Source organism: Corvus kubaryi, unplaced genomic scaffold, assembly GCF_017639235.1.
Source record: "Corvus kubaryi isolate FWS band 111438036 unplaced genomic scaffold, C.kubaryi_AGA036_p1.0 52502, whole genome shotgun sequence".
Lineage (NCBI taxonomy): Eukaryota > Metazoa > Chordata > Aves > Passeriformes > Corvidae > Corvus > Corvus kubaryi.
Genome location: NW_024581388.1, coordinates 1 through 15,934, shown reverse-complemented (window position 1 = coordinate 15,934; position 15,934 = coordinate 1). Strand labels below are relative to the sequence as shown.

At 57.4% G+C, this 15,934-nt stretch overlaps 1 protein-coding gene across 1 annotated transcript; it reads right to left on the bottom strand.

Moving 5' to 3' along the window:
- Positions 1 to 5: 5 nt before the first annotated feature.
- LOC121672356 (acid-sensing ion channel 2-like) lies at positions 6 to 12,952 on the bottom strand (the record flags this gene model as incomplete). Its single annotated transcript, XM_042044976.1, has 6 exons — positions 6 to 541; positions 2,128 to 2,219; positions 3,079 to 3,232; positions 3,865 to 3,921; positions 4,843 to 4,993; positions 12,815 to 12,952. Coding segments are annotated over 6 exons (1,128 nt in total), but the record flags the coding sequence as incomplete, so codon positions are not given.
- Positions 12,953 to 15,934: the final 2,982 nt, after the last annotated feature.

The following is a 15,934-nucleotide window of genomic DNA, read 5'->3' as shown; positions in this document are numbered from 1 at the left end:
GAAATCCAGGGATGAGGGGGAAATCCAGGGATGAGGGGGAAATCCAGGGATGAGGGGGCATCAGGAGTGGCAAAAGCAGGACTGAGGGGCTCCAGGATGGGAAATCCTGGGATAAGGGGCTCCCGGATGGGAAATCTGGGGATGAGGGGCTCCCGGATGGGAAATCCCGGGATAAGGGGCTCCAGGATGGGAAATCCTGGGATGAGGGCTCCAGGATGGGAAATCCCGGGATAAGGGGCTCCAGGATGGGAAAACTCGGGATAAGGGGCTCCAGGAGTGGGAAATCCTGGGATGAGGGCTCCAGGATGGGAAATCCCGGAATGAGGGGCTCCAGGAGTGGGAAATCCTGGGATGAGGGCTCCAGGATGGGAAATCCCGGAATGAGGGGCTCCAGGACGGGAAATCCCAGGATAAGGGGCTCCAGGATGGGACATCCCGCGCTGAGGCGGGGCAGGCCTTACCTCGTACAGGTAATCGAAGAGCTCGAGGATGGTGAGGATGCTGGCCCCGATGAACAGCCCCATCTGGCCACCGATGTCACCTGCAGGGGACAGCGCCGTCAGGGCTCCCGGGCACCGCCGGCAGCTGCCATCCCAAAAAAACTGGGAAAAACTCCCCCCGGAGCAGCAGCGTCTCCAACGGCACCGGCGGCATCCCGGGAATCGGCTTGGCCACAGAAATGGTTTTGCTGCTGACGAGCCCCGAGCGCTCCAGGCTCGTCCCAGGAATGCCAGTTCCCAGTGTGGGGAAGGTGCTGGGAGGGATGAACGTGCCTGGAGCCAAGGAAAACCCCGGTCTGGGAACAGCGGGAAGGGAGATGCGCTGGGGTTTTTGGGAAGCATCTCCTGGCTTCTGCTTGAGTGTCCTGGGGTGGAACCTGAGGAGAGGAGATTCCCAGGAATCTGCTGGGAAGGTAACTGGGATGTGGTGCTCAGGGAAGGCAAATCGCATGGATTTTGCTGGAAAACAGCCTTGGATTGACCCCCCAGACCAAGGCCCCCCTGGGGGGGGTGGGGTGGGGAAGGGGCCTTTTCCAGGGGTGTCCATGAGACACGGAGAGAGGAAAGGGAAAAAGTTTGGGAGCAAAGTGAGAACCTGGAATGATCCCAGGGATGTGCTGGATTTACACCACACGGAATCACCTGGAGGCTTTGAGCCTGGGCAAAAGATTCTGGGATGAGGCTCTTCCCGAAGCTCCAGAGCCTTGGGAATGAGGGTCCTACGAGGGGCAAATGGGGTTTGGGTCAGAGAGGCTCCAGCAGCCTCCTCTTCCTCCTCGGAATTCCTGGAAAAGCCCCAGGAGGTGCAGAAGGGCTCCTGAGGGGGCATTTGGCAGGGCCACCCACGTGGGGTGACACGGGGACACCTCCAGCCCCAGGGGTGACCCAGCTCCAGCTTCCCAAGGTGCTGAGCACTCCCAGCATTCCAGAGGTATCCAGGGATTTGGGGCGGCTCAGGGAGGCTGCAGGGCTGGCGGGGACTCACGCCCACCCCAAACCCAGCGGGGCCAACCCCAAATCTGCAGCTGGGACCCCAAAGCTGGAGCTGCTTCGGGGTTGAGCAGTTCTGGGTCTCCTGTGGCTCCTCCATGAGGCTTCCAAAGGCCAAGAGCTCAGGCCTGGCTGGATTTGGAGCAGGGATGGGGTGATGGGAGATGGTTTTGGGATGTCCTCCCCCCCACACTGCCCAGGGGGCACCACAGGGAGCAGAACCCCCAAAACTGGGGTGCCGCGAGCAGGCAGGGATGGAGCAGCACCTTCCATGGGTCTCCTGCGGCTCCTCCATGAGGCTTCCAAAGGCCAAGAGCTCAGGCCCGGTTGGAAAGGACGGATTTGGAGCAGGGACGAGGTGATGGGAGATGGTTTTGGGATGTCCCCCGCACCCTGCACCACAGAGAGCACCCAGCACCCACCCAGCCCCAAAATCCCCAAAAATTGGGGTGCTGGGAGCAGGCAGGGATGGAGCAGCTCCAGAACCTTCCACAAACACACGGAGTATCCATGGGGACATTCCTGGGATGCCGTGGTGGGGTGAGGGAAGTGCAGACGGGGCCTTGCTGGGGGTTTCAAGGCTGTGGACCCCTCCCAGACCAGTAGAGACCCCAAACTGGTCCCAGTGCCCCCTCACCAAGTAAGGCTGCCACTTCATAGGCTTTCTTCTGCTCAATGGTCTCGTAGTTGAGTGCTTCAAAAAAAATGTCCAGCACGAGAATGTTCTCTCTGTGGGAACGGGAAAAGTGTCAGCCCAGGAGCCACTGGTGCCTCAATCCTTCGGGATAAGGGAAAAACGGGATTTTGGGGCTTTATTCCCCTCTTTGTCTGGATCGTTCCTCTCCCTGGGGTCCTCAGAACCCACAGAACCTGGAGCTGGTGCAGAGCAGGAGCTCAGGGCACCCTGAGGGCTCTGGGAGCCTTTGGAGCAGCTGGAAAAGGTTTCCTCAGGATTCCTCAGGATCTTGGATCTAACTTGGATGGGAATTCTTCTCTTGGATGGTGATTCCCGCCTGGGAGGGTGGGCAGGCCCTGGCACAGGGTGCCCAGAGCAGCTGGGGCTGCCCCTGGATCCCTGGCAGTGTCCAAGGCCAGGCTGGACATTGGGGCTGGGAGCAGCCTGGGGCAGTGGGAGGTGTCCCTGCCAGGGCAGGGGTGGCACTGGAGGGGCTTTGAGGTCCCTCCCAACCCAAACCATTCCATGATTCCGCGATTCCATGAAGCAGAATCCAAAGGATCTGGAGCAGCTCTCCCTTCCCACACGTGGCAACCACATGCCCAGGGCCAGGAGAGCTCCACGGCTGTGGCTGCCTGAGGACCACAGTCCAGAGACACAAATCTCCAGCAGGACCAGCAAATCTGGGAATTTCTGCACTTTTTTGGTGGGAATGGAGGATTCCCATGAGGCCAATCCTTGGGAAGGGACTCAGGTTGTTCTGCTGAGAAGGAAACAGCCTCATCTCTTCCAGGTGTTCACTCTGCTCTTCCCTGGAGGACCTCCCTGTGCTGGGGATGGATCAGCCAGGACCCGGCGTTTCCCAGACATTCCCCCCAAAACCCAAAGGAATTCAGCTCCTCCCCCACTCACGAGATGTATTTTTCTGACTTGTTGAACTTCTTCTCCAGGTACTTGGCCGAGGTCTTGCTGGGGATCTTGACCATGGAGAGCTCCTTGTTGTACCTGGTGAGGTTACAGGGGGTCCTGCAGATGCAGTAACTGCTGTCCTTCTCCGCCAGGAGACCTGCGGGGGGCAGCCATGGAGCTCACGGAGCGGGGACACGGGACAGGGACACGGGACAGGGACACGGGGCAAGGTGAAATCCCAGGGATCAGGGAGGGATCCCATGGAGCAGGGACACGGGGCAGGGAGGGATCCCATGGATCAGGGAGGGATCCCATGGAGCAGGGACACGGAGAAGGGTGGAATCCCACGGATAAGGGACCAGGGATAGAGCTCATGGATCAGGGACATGGAGCAGGGCGGGAGCAGAGATTTTCCCTCCCAGAAAGGCGCCAGGGGGCCACTCCTGGCCGTTCCTCTCCCAGTTCATCCCAGTTCTCACCACCCTGGACAGGCCTCTTGCTGGAGGCCACCCTCTGCTACGAACAGCAGCTTGGGGAACTCATGACTGAGTGTCCTAAATCCAGACCTGGAATGGTCCCTCCATCCCAATCCCAAACCCAACCCCAGCCCCAGAGGGGCTCCCGGGGCTCCGCTGATCCCGAGGGTTTCTGTGCCTGATGGAGAACCAGCAGAAACTTCACCCCAGGGTACATCCAGCACTTCCCAGCACCCAGGGTCTAATCCCAGCCCCTCTCCAGGCTGCAGATCCCCTGGAATTCCCCTGGATCCAGGGATCCTCCGGTACTCACTGAGCGCGGGCTCTGCGCATTCCTTGTACTGCTCCGGGGTGCAGAAGGGAGCGTCCCCTGCAGGGACAGGACAAAGCCATCACAGGGGGACACCGGGCTCTCCACGGGGACCCAGGGACCTCCCCGCAGCCGGGTGCCCCCGCTGTCCCCACCTCTGCCTGCCACAGGGGCCTGTTCCCGTGGGAGCTGCTGGGAACAGCACCCGGGGTGGCACCGGGGCTAAAAGAGGTGGGATTTGATGATTCTGGAGGGCCCAGGACTCTCTTCCATGGCTTGTCCCTATTTCACAGGGAATCCTGGAATATCCTGGGCTGGAAGGGACCCCCGGGATCAGCCAGTCCCAGCCTGGCCCTGCCCAGACACCCCAACAACCCCACCCTGGGCACCCCTGGCAGCGCTGTCCCAGCGCTCCTGCAGCTCTGGCAGCCTCGGGGCCGGGACCATTCCCTGGGGAGCCTGGGCAGTGCCAGCACCCTCTGGGGGAAGAGCCTTTCCTGATCTCCATCCCAAACCCCCCTGGAACAGCTCCAGCTGCTCCCTGGGTGCTGTCCCTGTCCCAGGGAGCAGAGATCGGAGCTGCCCCTCCTGTCCCCTCCTGTGGACATTGAGGAGCTCACTGAGGTCTCCCCTCAGCCTCCTCTGGACATTCCAAGTGCCCTCAGCTGCTCCCCATCCTCGTGTCCCTCCTTTGGACCCTCTCTGGTTCTTTGATGTCTCTTTGATTTTGCGGTGCCCAAAACTGCCCCAGCACTTGAGGAGAGGCCGCCCCAGCCCAGAGCAGGGACAATCCCTCCCTCCCTCCCTCCCCTCCGCTGTCCCTGCTGTCCCCAGCAAAGGGATGGCCCTGCCGGCCCCAGGGCGCTGCTGCCTCGGGTCCAGCCTGTCCCAATCACCGGGAGCACCCTGCTTCCCTCAGGCCCCCCGCGCCTCCAGCCCAGCCCCAGCCGTCCCCAGGTGTCCCCACTGTGCCATCCCCACCTGGCATGTGCACCATCCTGCAGTTGCAGTTCTCCACGATGTACCGAGTCTCGCAGTCGATCCTGCAGGCCGTGACGCTGTACACCGGGAAAAAGGCCAGCCCCAGCTCCGGGGAGCGGCACTCGCCCCACGGCGGGGGCAGGTACGTCAGCTGGGGACAGGGATGGGACAGGAGAGTCAGCTGGGGACAGGGACACCAGCTGGGGACAGGGGTGGGACAGGGACAGGACAGGGACAGGGACAGGGACAGGGCAGGGACGGGGCAGGACAGGGGCTGTTGCAGGACATCACGGGAGGTCCTCTGTCAGGGGCAGCCGCTGCAACCCCTCAGGGCATCCCCCCCCCTCCCAGGAGCTCCCCGATCCCTGGGATAATTGACTCGGGACAAGCTGTCCCTGAGGCGTTATCCCGGTGCCACGGGGCTGGCCCTCCCGGGTGACACTGAAGGTCTTGGTGTGGGAGCAGCTGTGGAAGGAGCAGCGGGAATTTCTGCCTGGACTCCACTTTACAAACGGGAAAAGCTCCACCAAACCCTCCCCAAGCAGGAAAATCTTCTCCCATTCCCTGGAAATTTGTGGAGTGCTCTCCCAGCGGCTGCTCCCAACTCGGCACGAGAATCCCTGGGGTTAATCCAAGGGAATCCATCCCTGAGAGCTCCCGGGAATCCCTTCCTGAGACAAACTGGGACTGAAACCTTGGGAAAAGCCTCTCCATCCAGAGCCTTGATCCCATGGAACTGCTGAGCTCAGTTCAGACACCTGAATTCCTGCTCTCCGTGGCACTGGAGCTGCTGGAATACGGGAGAGGCACCCCGAGGAGCCAGGAGCGGGATGGATGGAGCAATCCCAGCCCTCAGCCATGGAAAGAATTAACGGGAGAGGCTGAGTTGGGTTTGATCCCTGTGCCTGCAGCCCCTCCAGATCCTCCTCCTAGGGGAATCCTGAGGGGATCCCTGTCCTTTCTCCCAGATGATCCCAGTTTGGGGTCGGCGGGAGGGACCCCCGGATGTGGAGCTGCCCCCCAGGGCGGGAACAAACCCCAGCAAAGCAGCAGGAAAAGCAGAAAAAGGCAGCAGGAACATCCCTGCCCTCGGATCCCGCAGGAATTCTGCTCCCTGGCAGCTTCCCAAGGGCTCCTCCTCCCACTCCTGCTCGGAGAAATCCAAATCCAGCCTCTAATTGAGGGCGACAAACTCCCGGCCTGGCCCTTTTGCAGTCGTTAATTATTAATTAATGAATTAAACGCTTTCCCAACCCTCCTGATCCCGGCTTTCTCTGGGATTACCGGGATCACTTCCCAGCTGGCAGGTGCTAAAAGGGGAAGGAAAGAAAATCAATGTGACTCCTTGGAAGCTGGATGGATCCTGCTTGCTCCAAACGCCCAGAGAAGAGGGGATGAGCTTGGAAAACCCGGAGGGAAGAGATGCCAGGGGCGGGGCAGGATCGGCTCTGCCACAGCCTTTTCCACATTCCTGCCTTTCCAGACCCTGCCGGGAGCTGCCAGCATCGGCCTGCAGCCACAGAGGTCATTCCCTACATTAATGGGAAGTGCTATCCCTGATTTCCCCGCTGTGTGTCCTGGGTTGCAGTGTATTCTATTCCCATCCTCATGAGGTGTTGAAATCAGGTGGGGCAGTGTTTCCTTGCCTCCTCCCCCCAGACTATCTTGCTGTTAATGGCCCATCATTGTCCTGCCGCATGACTCAGAGATAACTCCCTCCGGACTATCTTCTGTTATTGAGCCTAATCAACACTTTGCCTCATGACTCGTTACCCCATTGTGAGATGCTCCACCCAGAGGGAGGAACCAAGCATCCCATCATGGATATAAGCTGAGGCTGAACACCAGAGAGAACGCCTTTCCACTGGATTTCCAGAGGACAGGAGCTACACAGCCACCACTGGACCTTCTGAGGAAGAGCAGACCCTTTTTTCTACAGGATCACTGCTTCAGAGGACTGCAGCCACCATTCTACCAGACTGCTACCACCACCCTGCCTAACAGGGACTCAGGTTGTATCTTGACTCTGTCAGTTTGAACCAGTGGTTTATTTTAATTTATCCTTTTCTTTAATTTCCCCATTAAATTGTAATTCTGACTTGGTGCCTCCCACTGGTTTGTTTTCACACTTTTACGCTGTTCCATCTTCTCAGCCAGGGAAATGTGCTGGGGATGATCCTGGCACATCCCGGGACAGCTTCATAAACTCCTGGAATATCCTGAGCTGGGAGGATCCTGCAAGGATGGAGTCCCACCCCGGCTCTGCCCAGGATCCCGACAACCCCACCCTGGGCATCCCTGGCAGCGGTGCCCAAATGCTCCCGGAGCTCTGGCACCCTCGGGAATGTCCCCATTCCCTGGGGAGCCTGGGCAGTGCCAGAACCTGTTCCTGCCCCATGTCCCTCTGGCTCTGGGATGGATCCGGCACCGATTCCTGCCTCCCCCACACGTGGCTGATGCCACCAAGCTCCAGCAATCCCAAGGAAGGATCCAACCCCTCCCTGAACATCTCAACCCCACCCGGGCTGGGTTTTCTTTGTTCCCAATGAAACCACAACCGGAACCCTCCGTTCCTTAACAAGACCCTAAACAGCAGCAAATCCATGGAATTCCCATCCCAGAACCCTCTGTTCCTTAACGAGACCCTAAACAGCAGCAAATCCATGGAATTCCCATCCCAGAACCCTCTGTTCCTTGACGAGAACCCAAACAGCAGCAAATCCATGGAATTCCCATCCCAGAGCCCTCTGTTCCTTGATGAGAACCCAAACAGCAGCAAATCCATGGAATTCCCATCCCAGGCAGCTCCAGCCCTTGTGGAATGCTGGAAACCCCGAGCAGCCACGGCTGGCTGATCCCAGCTCCTGGTTAACAGTGTCCAGTTAACAGAATTGTCTGCTCCCACATCTAGCCCCTTTCCCATCCCGGCTGTTCCTTCCCATGTGCTCCCTTCCTGAGGAATTGGTTTTAAGGGATGAATTTAACCCTTCCAGCCCCAGGGAGCTCCCCCAGAGCAGAACTCGGGGCTGTTACAGAGCTCACGAGTGCCCAGGGAAACGTGGGATTTGGGAGCTCCAGGATCCTGCTTTGCAAATCCAGCAGGAACGGCAGCACTGAAACCTCCTGGAGATCCATGAGGAGTCCAGGGAGCCCCTCCGGAGCCTCATCCCAGCTTTGCTCCCACTCCTGCTCCCCCTGGATGAGCCGGGCCGGTGGCTCCGGTGCAAACTCAGCCTCAAATTCCCAATGACATGGAATGAGGGAATTATAAAGGTTGGAAAAGCCCTCTGAGATCGAGTCCGGCTGTTCCCTGGCACCACTGCCCCACGACCCCAAAGGTCGCATCCACCCCGGTTAAATCCCCCCGGGATGGGGATTCCCACTGCCCTGCTCCAACAACCTCTGCCTCTCCCTCCGCTCATTCCCTGGGCGCATCCAGAGGGAGCCAGGCCCTTCCCCCCATTCTCCCGGGCAGTTCTGGCTGGATTTGTTGGACCCAATTCCCAAACCCTGCGGAGGTGCCCGGTTTGGGGGTGGTTGGACTCTGAGGTTTCCCTGTCCTCACTTTCCCACCTTTTTATAAAATCCTCTTTCCCAGAGGGCACAGGGGGAGCTGGAAACCCAAACCATTCCCTCATCCTCGGATCCCACGGTTCTTCCCGACCTCCCTTCCTGATCTCTGCCTCATCCCATCCCTTCCCTCCAAACCCCTTTTCCTTTGCATCCGTTCCCAATTCCTTCCCAACTCTGTTTTCCAACCAAAACCCCTCCCCTGCCCTACGAATCCAAGGTTTTCTTCCACCTCCTGTTCCAGCTGCTCCTGTGCAACGAAGGCTTTGTGGGGTTGGTTTCATGGGATCTCCTGCTGGAATTAATCTAGAATTTCAGGATAAACGGGAGGGAATCCACGGGGAGAGTTTGTGGGATGGAGGGAAACAGAGAAATCAGGGGGTGAACGTTTTTCCAGGAGAGGTCAGACCGTGGGTGGGAGAAAATGCTCGGAGCAAGGGTTGGGAAGCACAAATCCATGGAATTATGGGATGGTTTGGGTTGGGAGGGACATTAAAGCTCATCCAGCTCCAACCCCTGGGACACCTCCCACTGCCCCAGGCTGCTCCCAGCCTGGCCTGGGCACTGCCAGGGATCCAGGGGCAGCCCCAGCTGCTCTGGGCACCCTGTGCCAGGGCCTGCCCACCCTCCCAGGGAACAATTCCTGCCCAATATCCCATCCAGCCCTGCCCTCTGGCACTGGGATCCATTCCCTGTGTCCTGTCCCTCCAGCCCGTGTAAAATGCCACCTCGAACATGGGAAATGTTCTTTGATTCCTCCCAGTTCCCAAATCCCAGTGCTCCCCCCTGACTGGGAATTGGGGTTTCCACGTCATCACTGCCAGCTCCCAATCCCATTTTCCTGCCTCTCAAATCCCACTCTGGATCTGCAGCTCCTGCTGCTCTCTATCCCATAAAACTTCCACACACAGCATCGCTCCAGCTCGGACCCGGGGCTTCACTGCAGCCTCTGGAATCTTTGTGGCCAAGCTGGCAGGAATTGCCCTTTTCCTGGTGTTTTCCATCCCCCCTGAATGCCCTGTGCAGCTCTGCTGGGAAGTCCGATCCCATTCCTGACAGAAGAGGTTTGGGTGATGCTGGGATGCTGCAAAAACCAGCCAAGAAAAGGGGAAGGAAGGAGGAATTTCTTTTTCCATGGGATTAGCCCTTAAAAATGTGGATTTTGGTGTGTCCGTCCAAGCCTTGGTGCCACAGTCAGGGAAAAGGGGAATAGCGCAGGGATAGCGCAGCTTCCCAAGGTCTGGAGGGGCAGATCCCAACACCAGGCTCACCTGAAAGTGCCAGGAAAGGGGAAAAATGGAAGGGAATCCATCCAAATCCAGGAGCGCTGGGAGCTGAAAGGAAATTCCCAATTCCAGGGGGTCCTGGCCTCCCTTGGGATCCCTCTGGAGGTGCTGGATCCTCCCCTGTGCCAGCTCCTGCCCAGCTCCCATCCACGAGCACACAAACCCCATCCATCCGCTCAGGAATTGCCATGGAAATGCTCCCGGAGATCCCTGAGCATCCCTATGGGAGCCACGGCTGGGATGGGACCGTGGGGGGTCATCCCACGGGAAATGGGGGGAGAGCCCACGGCAGCAGCTCCGGGCCCCCGGATCCATGGGAACCATTCCAGCTCCTTTCCCTCTGCACTTGGGCCCGGAGCGGCATCCAGGGGGATTTTCCAGCCTCCTCCCTCCGGAGTCTCCTGTTTTGATTCCAATCATCCACCGGGTGCTGCCCCTGCTTTCCTTGGGGAACTTCAGGGATCGCTCCAGTCTGAGATCTCATGGAATCCTGGAATGGTTTGGGCTGGGCAGGACCTTAAACCCATCCAGCTCCAACCCCTGGGACACCTCCCACTGTCCCGGGTGCTCCCAGCCTGGCCTGGGCACTGCCAGGGATCCAGGGGCAGCCCCAGCTGCTCTGGGAATTCCAGCCCAGCCCCTCCCCACCCTCCCAGCCAGGAATTCCCAATTCCCAAGATCCCATCCAGCCCTGCCCTCTGGCAGTGGGAAGCCATTCCCTGTCCCTCCAGCCCTTGGAAATGTTCCCTCTCCATTTTTCCTGCAGTTCTTTCAGGTCCTGGAAGATCACAGTCTAGTCACCCTCGGTGTCCCCTCCAGGCTGGACAATCCCGCTTTTTTTAGCCAGGAAAATCTCCCTTGGCCATGAGTCCAGGGGCAGCTTGGCCTCTTTGACCTCTCCACCACTTTTCATGGACAAATCTCTGGCTGGAATTGCTTTTGGAGGGGTTTTTGTTGCTGACTCAGCATTTCCAACCCCGGCCCTGCCAGGTCCCTCCGAGGTCACTCCTGAATCAACTCCCAAAGTGGGAAATGCATCCCAAAAGGGTCTCCCCGCAGGACCCGTGAGCTCAGCCACTGCAGGAGGAGGAGGAAAAGCTGATTTAATTCCCATTAATTCCCGTTTTTCCAGCCCGAGAGCTCCCTGTGAAGGGAGATTTAATGAGATCCCAGCCATGGAGCCAGAGCTGGCCTGGACAGGGGGATTTGGGGAAGCTCTGAAAAACCAGGATTTATCCCCCGGTCCCAAGATGTGAATCCTCACTGGGGCCGAGCAGGTGCCCCTATGGAAAAGCAGGAATTCAGGCAGCAAAACCCAGGGAATGCTCAGATTTCCAGAGTGGGATGGGGAAGGGAGGGAGGGCTTTGAGCTGGGTCACAGGGAATGGAATTCCAGGAATTCCAGAGCCAGGAATGAACCCCCCAACACCCCGAATTCTGTCCCACAGAGGATCCACAGCTCCCCCCATCCCAAATCTTCCCGACTCCACACTTTTTATCCCTGCAAAAAGAGCTTTTAAATCCTGGAGGCTGCTCTGAGCTGGGGGATGGGAAACGAGCTCCCCTTTATCTTTATCCCTGTTTTTTTCTGGCTGCAGGATCATTTCTTTTATGGCCCAGGGTGTAAAACTCCGGGGTCAGGACCCCAATAACTGCCTGGGCTCAGTCCCTGGTGGATTTTCCTGGAGCTTTTCCACCTTTGGCTCTGGTTTATTAAAGGAGCAGCACAGATGGAGAGCTTTAGCTGGAGGAAGCCAGACTGAACCAGGGATTGGGATAAAAGCTGCACATCGGGAAGGTGGGGGAAGCCCAGAAGGTCCCCGAGGGATAATTAATTAGAGGAGGTTGTTAATGGCTGTAATTAGGTTAAAAATGACTTTCTGGGAACAGGGATTGGGGTGGGAGCTGAATGCCGGAGATCCCTCCAGCTCTCCTGGGAAAAGGCTTTGGAGCCCTCAGAGGATTTCAAACCAGTCAGAAAATCCCAGGAATGAGCCCTTCCCTCTCCCAGCAGCAAAACTCTGACAAAATCCACGGAAAAAGGGAAACCCTGGAGCTGAAAGTCCCAAAATCTGTTCTGTCCTCAGCCCCTCCCATGTGGAAGGGGCATGTGGGGCTTTGGGGAGGGATGTTCTCCCGACTGGAATTCTCCGTTTTCAATGGAAACTCTGGGATGGGGAAGGTTTCCAGCAGCTGCAGCAAAGCCCCGGAATTGCCCCAATTTAACCCAAAGTCCTGGAGATCCCCTCCGCAGGCTCCAGCTCCCAAATCTTCGCCAGGATGGGATTTTTAAGGAAGACAAATCTTCTCCATCACTGCTGGAGCTGCCAGGTGGGGCCAGCTCCAGGAGCTGTTCCCAAAATCTTTGAGCATCAGGCACCACACAATGCCCTGTCCGGCCCTTCCCATCCCTGCCCTTCCCATCCCTGCCCTTCCCATCCCTGCCCTGCCCATCCCTGCCCATCCATCCCTGCCCATCCCTGGCCATCCATCCCTGTCCAGCTGGGGGGAAGAATTATTCCACTGGCTTTTTTCCATGTGCCTGAGGAGGATCTGGGGTCAATCCCCTCATCCATCCCTCCATCCCTCCATCCCTCCATCCATCCCTCCCTGTGGATGTGTCTCTGCTGGTTTCCAGGGAAGCCGGTGATTCCCAGGTATCCCAGCAGAGTTTCTCATAAATCCCATGGATATTTTGGTGTCATCTGGAAGACTCCCACTGTTCTCCATCAGGAAACTCTCTCCTCCTGCCTCTTTCTCTACCCTTGGAATGTGTTTTCCTGGGAAAACCCCAGCGGGTTGGACAGGACCCAACACTCAGAGCTGCTGCGGCTCAACTCCAACCACGGAAGAGCAAAGCAGGGAAGTCACCAGGGATGAAATTCCTCCTGGAGCTGGAATTACTGTGGGACTTTGGGGAACTGCGGGAATGCAGGACTGCGGGACCGCATGGGAAATAACCCGGAAAAGCTGCCCCCATCCCAGGAAGTTTGAAGCAAGGCATCAAAAACCTGTCAACGACGGGGATGCATCCAAGGGGCATCAATCATGGAGAAGGAATCTTTCCCACGGAGCCCCGGAGGGATCCTGGGCTGGAACAGGAATTTGGGACTTACCCTCTGCTCCTGGGTGGCCACAAAGGTCTGGAATCCGGGGGCCACCCCAAATCCCAGCTCCTGGACAAAGGGAGGCTCGGACTGGCTGTGGATCTGCACTTTGACTCCGGCCTCGAACGTCGTCTCCTCTGGAAGAGAAGGGGGAGGTTAAGGAGCTCCAGAACAGCTGGAATGTTCCCACCTGGATGATCGGATCCCTGGGATCTGAGGGAGGAAATCCAGCAGCAGGATTTGCTGGGAGCAGCCCACTCCCGGGCCTCATCCCAAATCACCTCCCATCGGCACCAGGAGCATCCCGGCTCCTGATCCCAGCGGCTCCAGCCTGGGCTGAACTTCCAAGGAAGAGAAACCAGGAGGGGACCTCCCTTTTCCCGCTGGAATTCAGTCCCAGGACACTTTGGGGACGTTCCCACATCGCCAAACCAAACCAGCTCCTCCGTCCCCAACCCGAGCCCTTCCCACGTTCCTTGAGGTCTCCAGTGCTGAGGATTCATGGATTCATGGATGCCCCTCTGCTGTCCCATCCCTGACACAGCCCGAGGCCACTTGGGAATGTTGGTCATGAAATGACATCAAAAATGTCCTAAATTCCAAGGAATTTTGGGTTTGGCAGCTGCTCCAAGCTGGAAAAGCCTTTTGGGCTCGGACACATCAGAGCTCGGGTGATGGGAGGTTCCCACATCCTGAATCCACGTGGAGTAACTCGAGGTCAGTCCCTCCTTTCCACTCAAAGGAGTGGGAAGAAGTCCCAAAGTGACTTCAGGAGCGGAATTGATGGGATCAGATCAGCCCCGCAGGCTGTCACCTCCTCTCCTCGGGATTCCTGCTGCTCTCACATCCCAACAAAGCCGGGATTCCATCTGGGACCCAGCATTGACGAGGAAGTTGTTAACGAGGCCCCATTTGCCCTAAACCTGGAACATTCCCGGATCTGGATCCACGCTGGTGGCCAGCAGTGCCACCTCCACATCCCAGGAGTTTCTGGAGGAGGATGAATCATTCCTCAGCTTCCCACTATTCCGCAGGATTTCCCCACTATTTCATTGTGCATTTCAATTTCTGACAGCTCCGGGAGAATCCCGGGAGCTGGGAATCCCAACCATTCCCAGCCAGGAGCTGCTTCTCCAGGGGCTGCAGAGAGGGCTGGGAGGACACGGGCAGGGGACAAGGGGACAATCAGGGAACACTGGATGAGGTTCTGTGGATCTCAGGGATTCCAGATTTAACTCTGGCGAAGGGATCTGCCGCCCTCTCCCAAGAGGATTTTCCTCACAGAATCATGGAATCATGGAATGGTTTGGGTTGGAAAAGGCCTTAAGGCCACAGTGCCATCCCTGCCCTGGCAGGGACACCTCCCACTGCCCCAGGCTGCTCCCAGCCCCAATGTCCAGCCTGGCCTGGGCACTGCCAGGGATCCAGGGGCAGCCCCAGCTGCTCTGGGAATTCCGTCCCACCCTCCCAGGCAGGAATTCCTTCCCCAAATCCCACCTAAACTGACCCTGCCCACCCAGGAGCTTCCAAAGGCAAACAAAGCAAAGGTGGGGATGGGTTTAGGCTGGGATTTGCCGGGATAAACGGGAGCATCCCAGTGCTCCGATCCTGCCCCTTCCAGCCCCTCCAAGGCGTCACCTCCCAGCTCAGCAAAGCCACAGCCAGGAGTTGCTCTGGATCCGCACATTCCTGCAGTTTGGGGAACAACCCCCGCCAGCTCTTCCCAAATGCCTTTGACGATGGAGAACATCCCAGTCCCATCCCAATCCCGTCCCAGTCCCATCCCAATCCCATCCCAGTTCCATCCCAATCCCACCCCAATCCCATCCCAGTCCCATCCCAATCCCATCTCATCTCCACAGCCCCACAGCATCCTGGGATCTGCCCCAGCTGCCCAAATCCCAGACCAAGCCGGGCTCAAACTCTTCCCAAGCTCCCCCAACTCCTCCAGCTCCCGCTGTTCCCGCTCCTGCCGATCCCACCCACCCCCACGGCTCTGCCGGGTGTTGATCCCCTTCCAGCACTCCGGAGGAGATTCCATCTGCTTCCCTCAGTAATTCCCTGACACTTCCGATGAAAAAATTCCCGTTTCGTTTAATTTGTTGGGCAACAGGAATTGTTTTCCCAAAATATTTTCCATCCAGAATCGCTCTGCCCATTTCTGCACCTGCCCCAGCTCGAATTCCACGGATTTCCCATGCCCAGGGGCCATGCCCAGGTGTATCCATGGGTAAATCCCTGTCCATCCACACCAAGATCCAGCCTGCAGGTATCCAAAATAACCTCAAAACCAGCAGGATTTGGAATTTTAAAGGGGAAATCCTGGAATGAAGCCAGCGGCGCCCATGGAAAGGGAGGGAAAGGCCACACCATAGAAAAAAACGTTGGAAAAAAGCCCCACAGTTACAGAATTCCATCAGTGATGATAACCAGGAGAACAAAATAAACGGGACTTTTTTTAGAGGAGCTGCCAAGCCCAGACAGCTTTCCTTGTTTCTTCTGCACCGGGATGAAACCATAAACATGGAATTGGCTCGGAAAAATTGTCCCTTCCCCTAAAAAGTCTATTCCTTCCAAAATTTCTACTTGCTGCCAGGAGAGGGAAGTTAAAAGCCCAGCTTGGACGGCGCCTGGATCAGAACTCATTAACTGCATCCTAAATATTCCCAGTCCATGCTGGGATTCAGGAGCTTTAGTGGGGATGAAACTTTTCCTGGAATTGAGGGAAAAGGGAGGGACCAGCAGCACCAAAAACCTGGGATCGGGGTCATTCATTTCTGAAGGAATTTTCCCTGGACACAGCAAATCCCAAAGGGCTCCGTGGACTCTGAACGTCCCAAGGAAAAATCCCATCCATGATTTTATTCATATTTCCAATTTTAGGAATTTTTTTCCAATTTGAAATTTTTTTTCCCCAATTTTTTCCAATTTTAACAGCACTTGGAATGGCTTTTTCTGGGAAAACCTCCTGGAGCTCTGGGGCTGAGCCGCTGCTCTTCCCTTCCCAGTTTTTATAATCACCCGTCAATGTGGGGAAAACAACCCTGAAATCCTGGGATTGGCTCAGGGAAACTCAAACCAATCCCAATCCCTTGGGAGCTGGGCTGTCCCTCCCAGTTTTTAACCTCC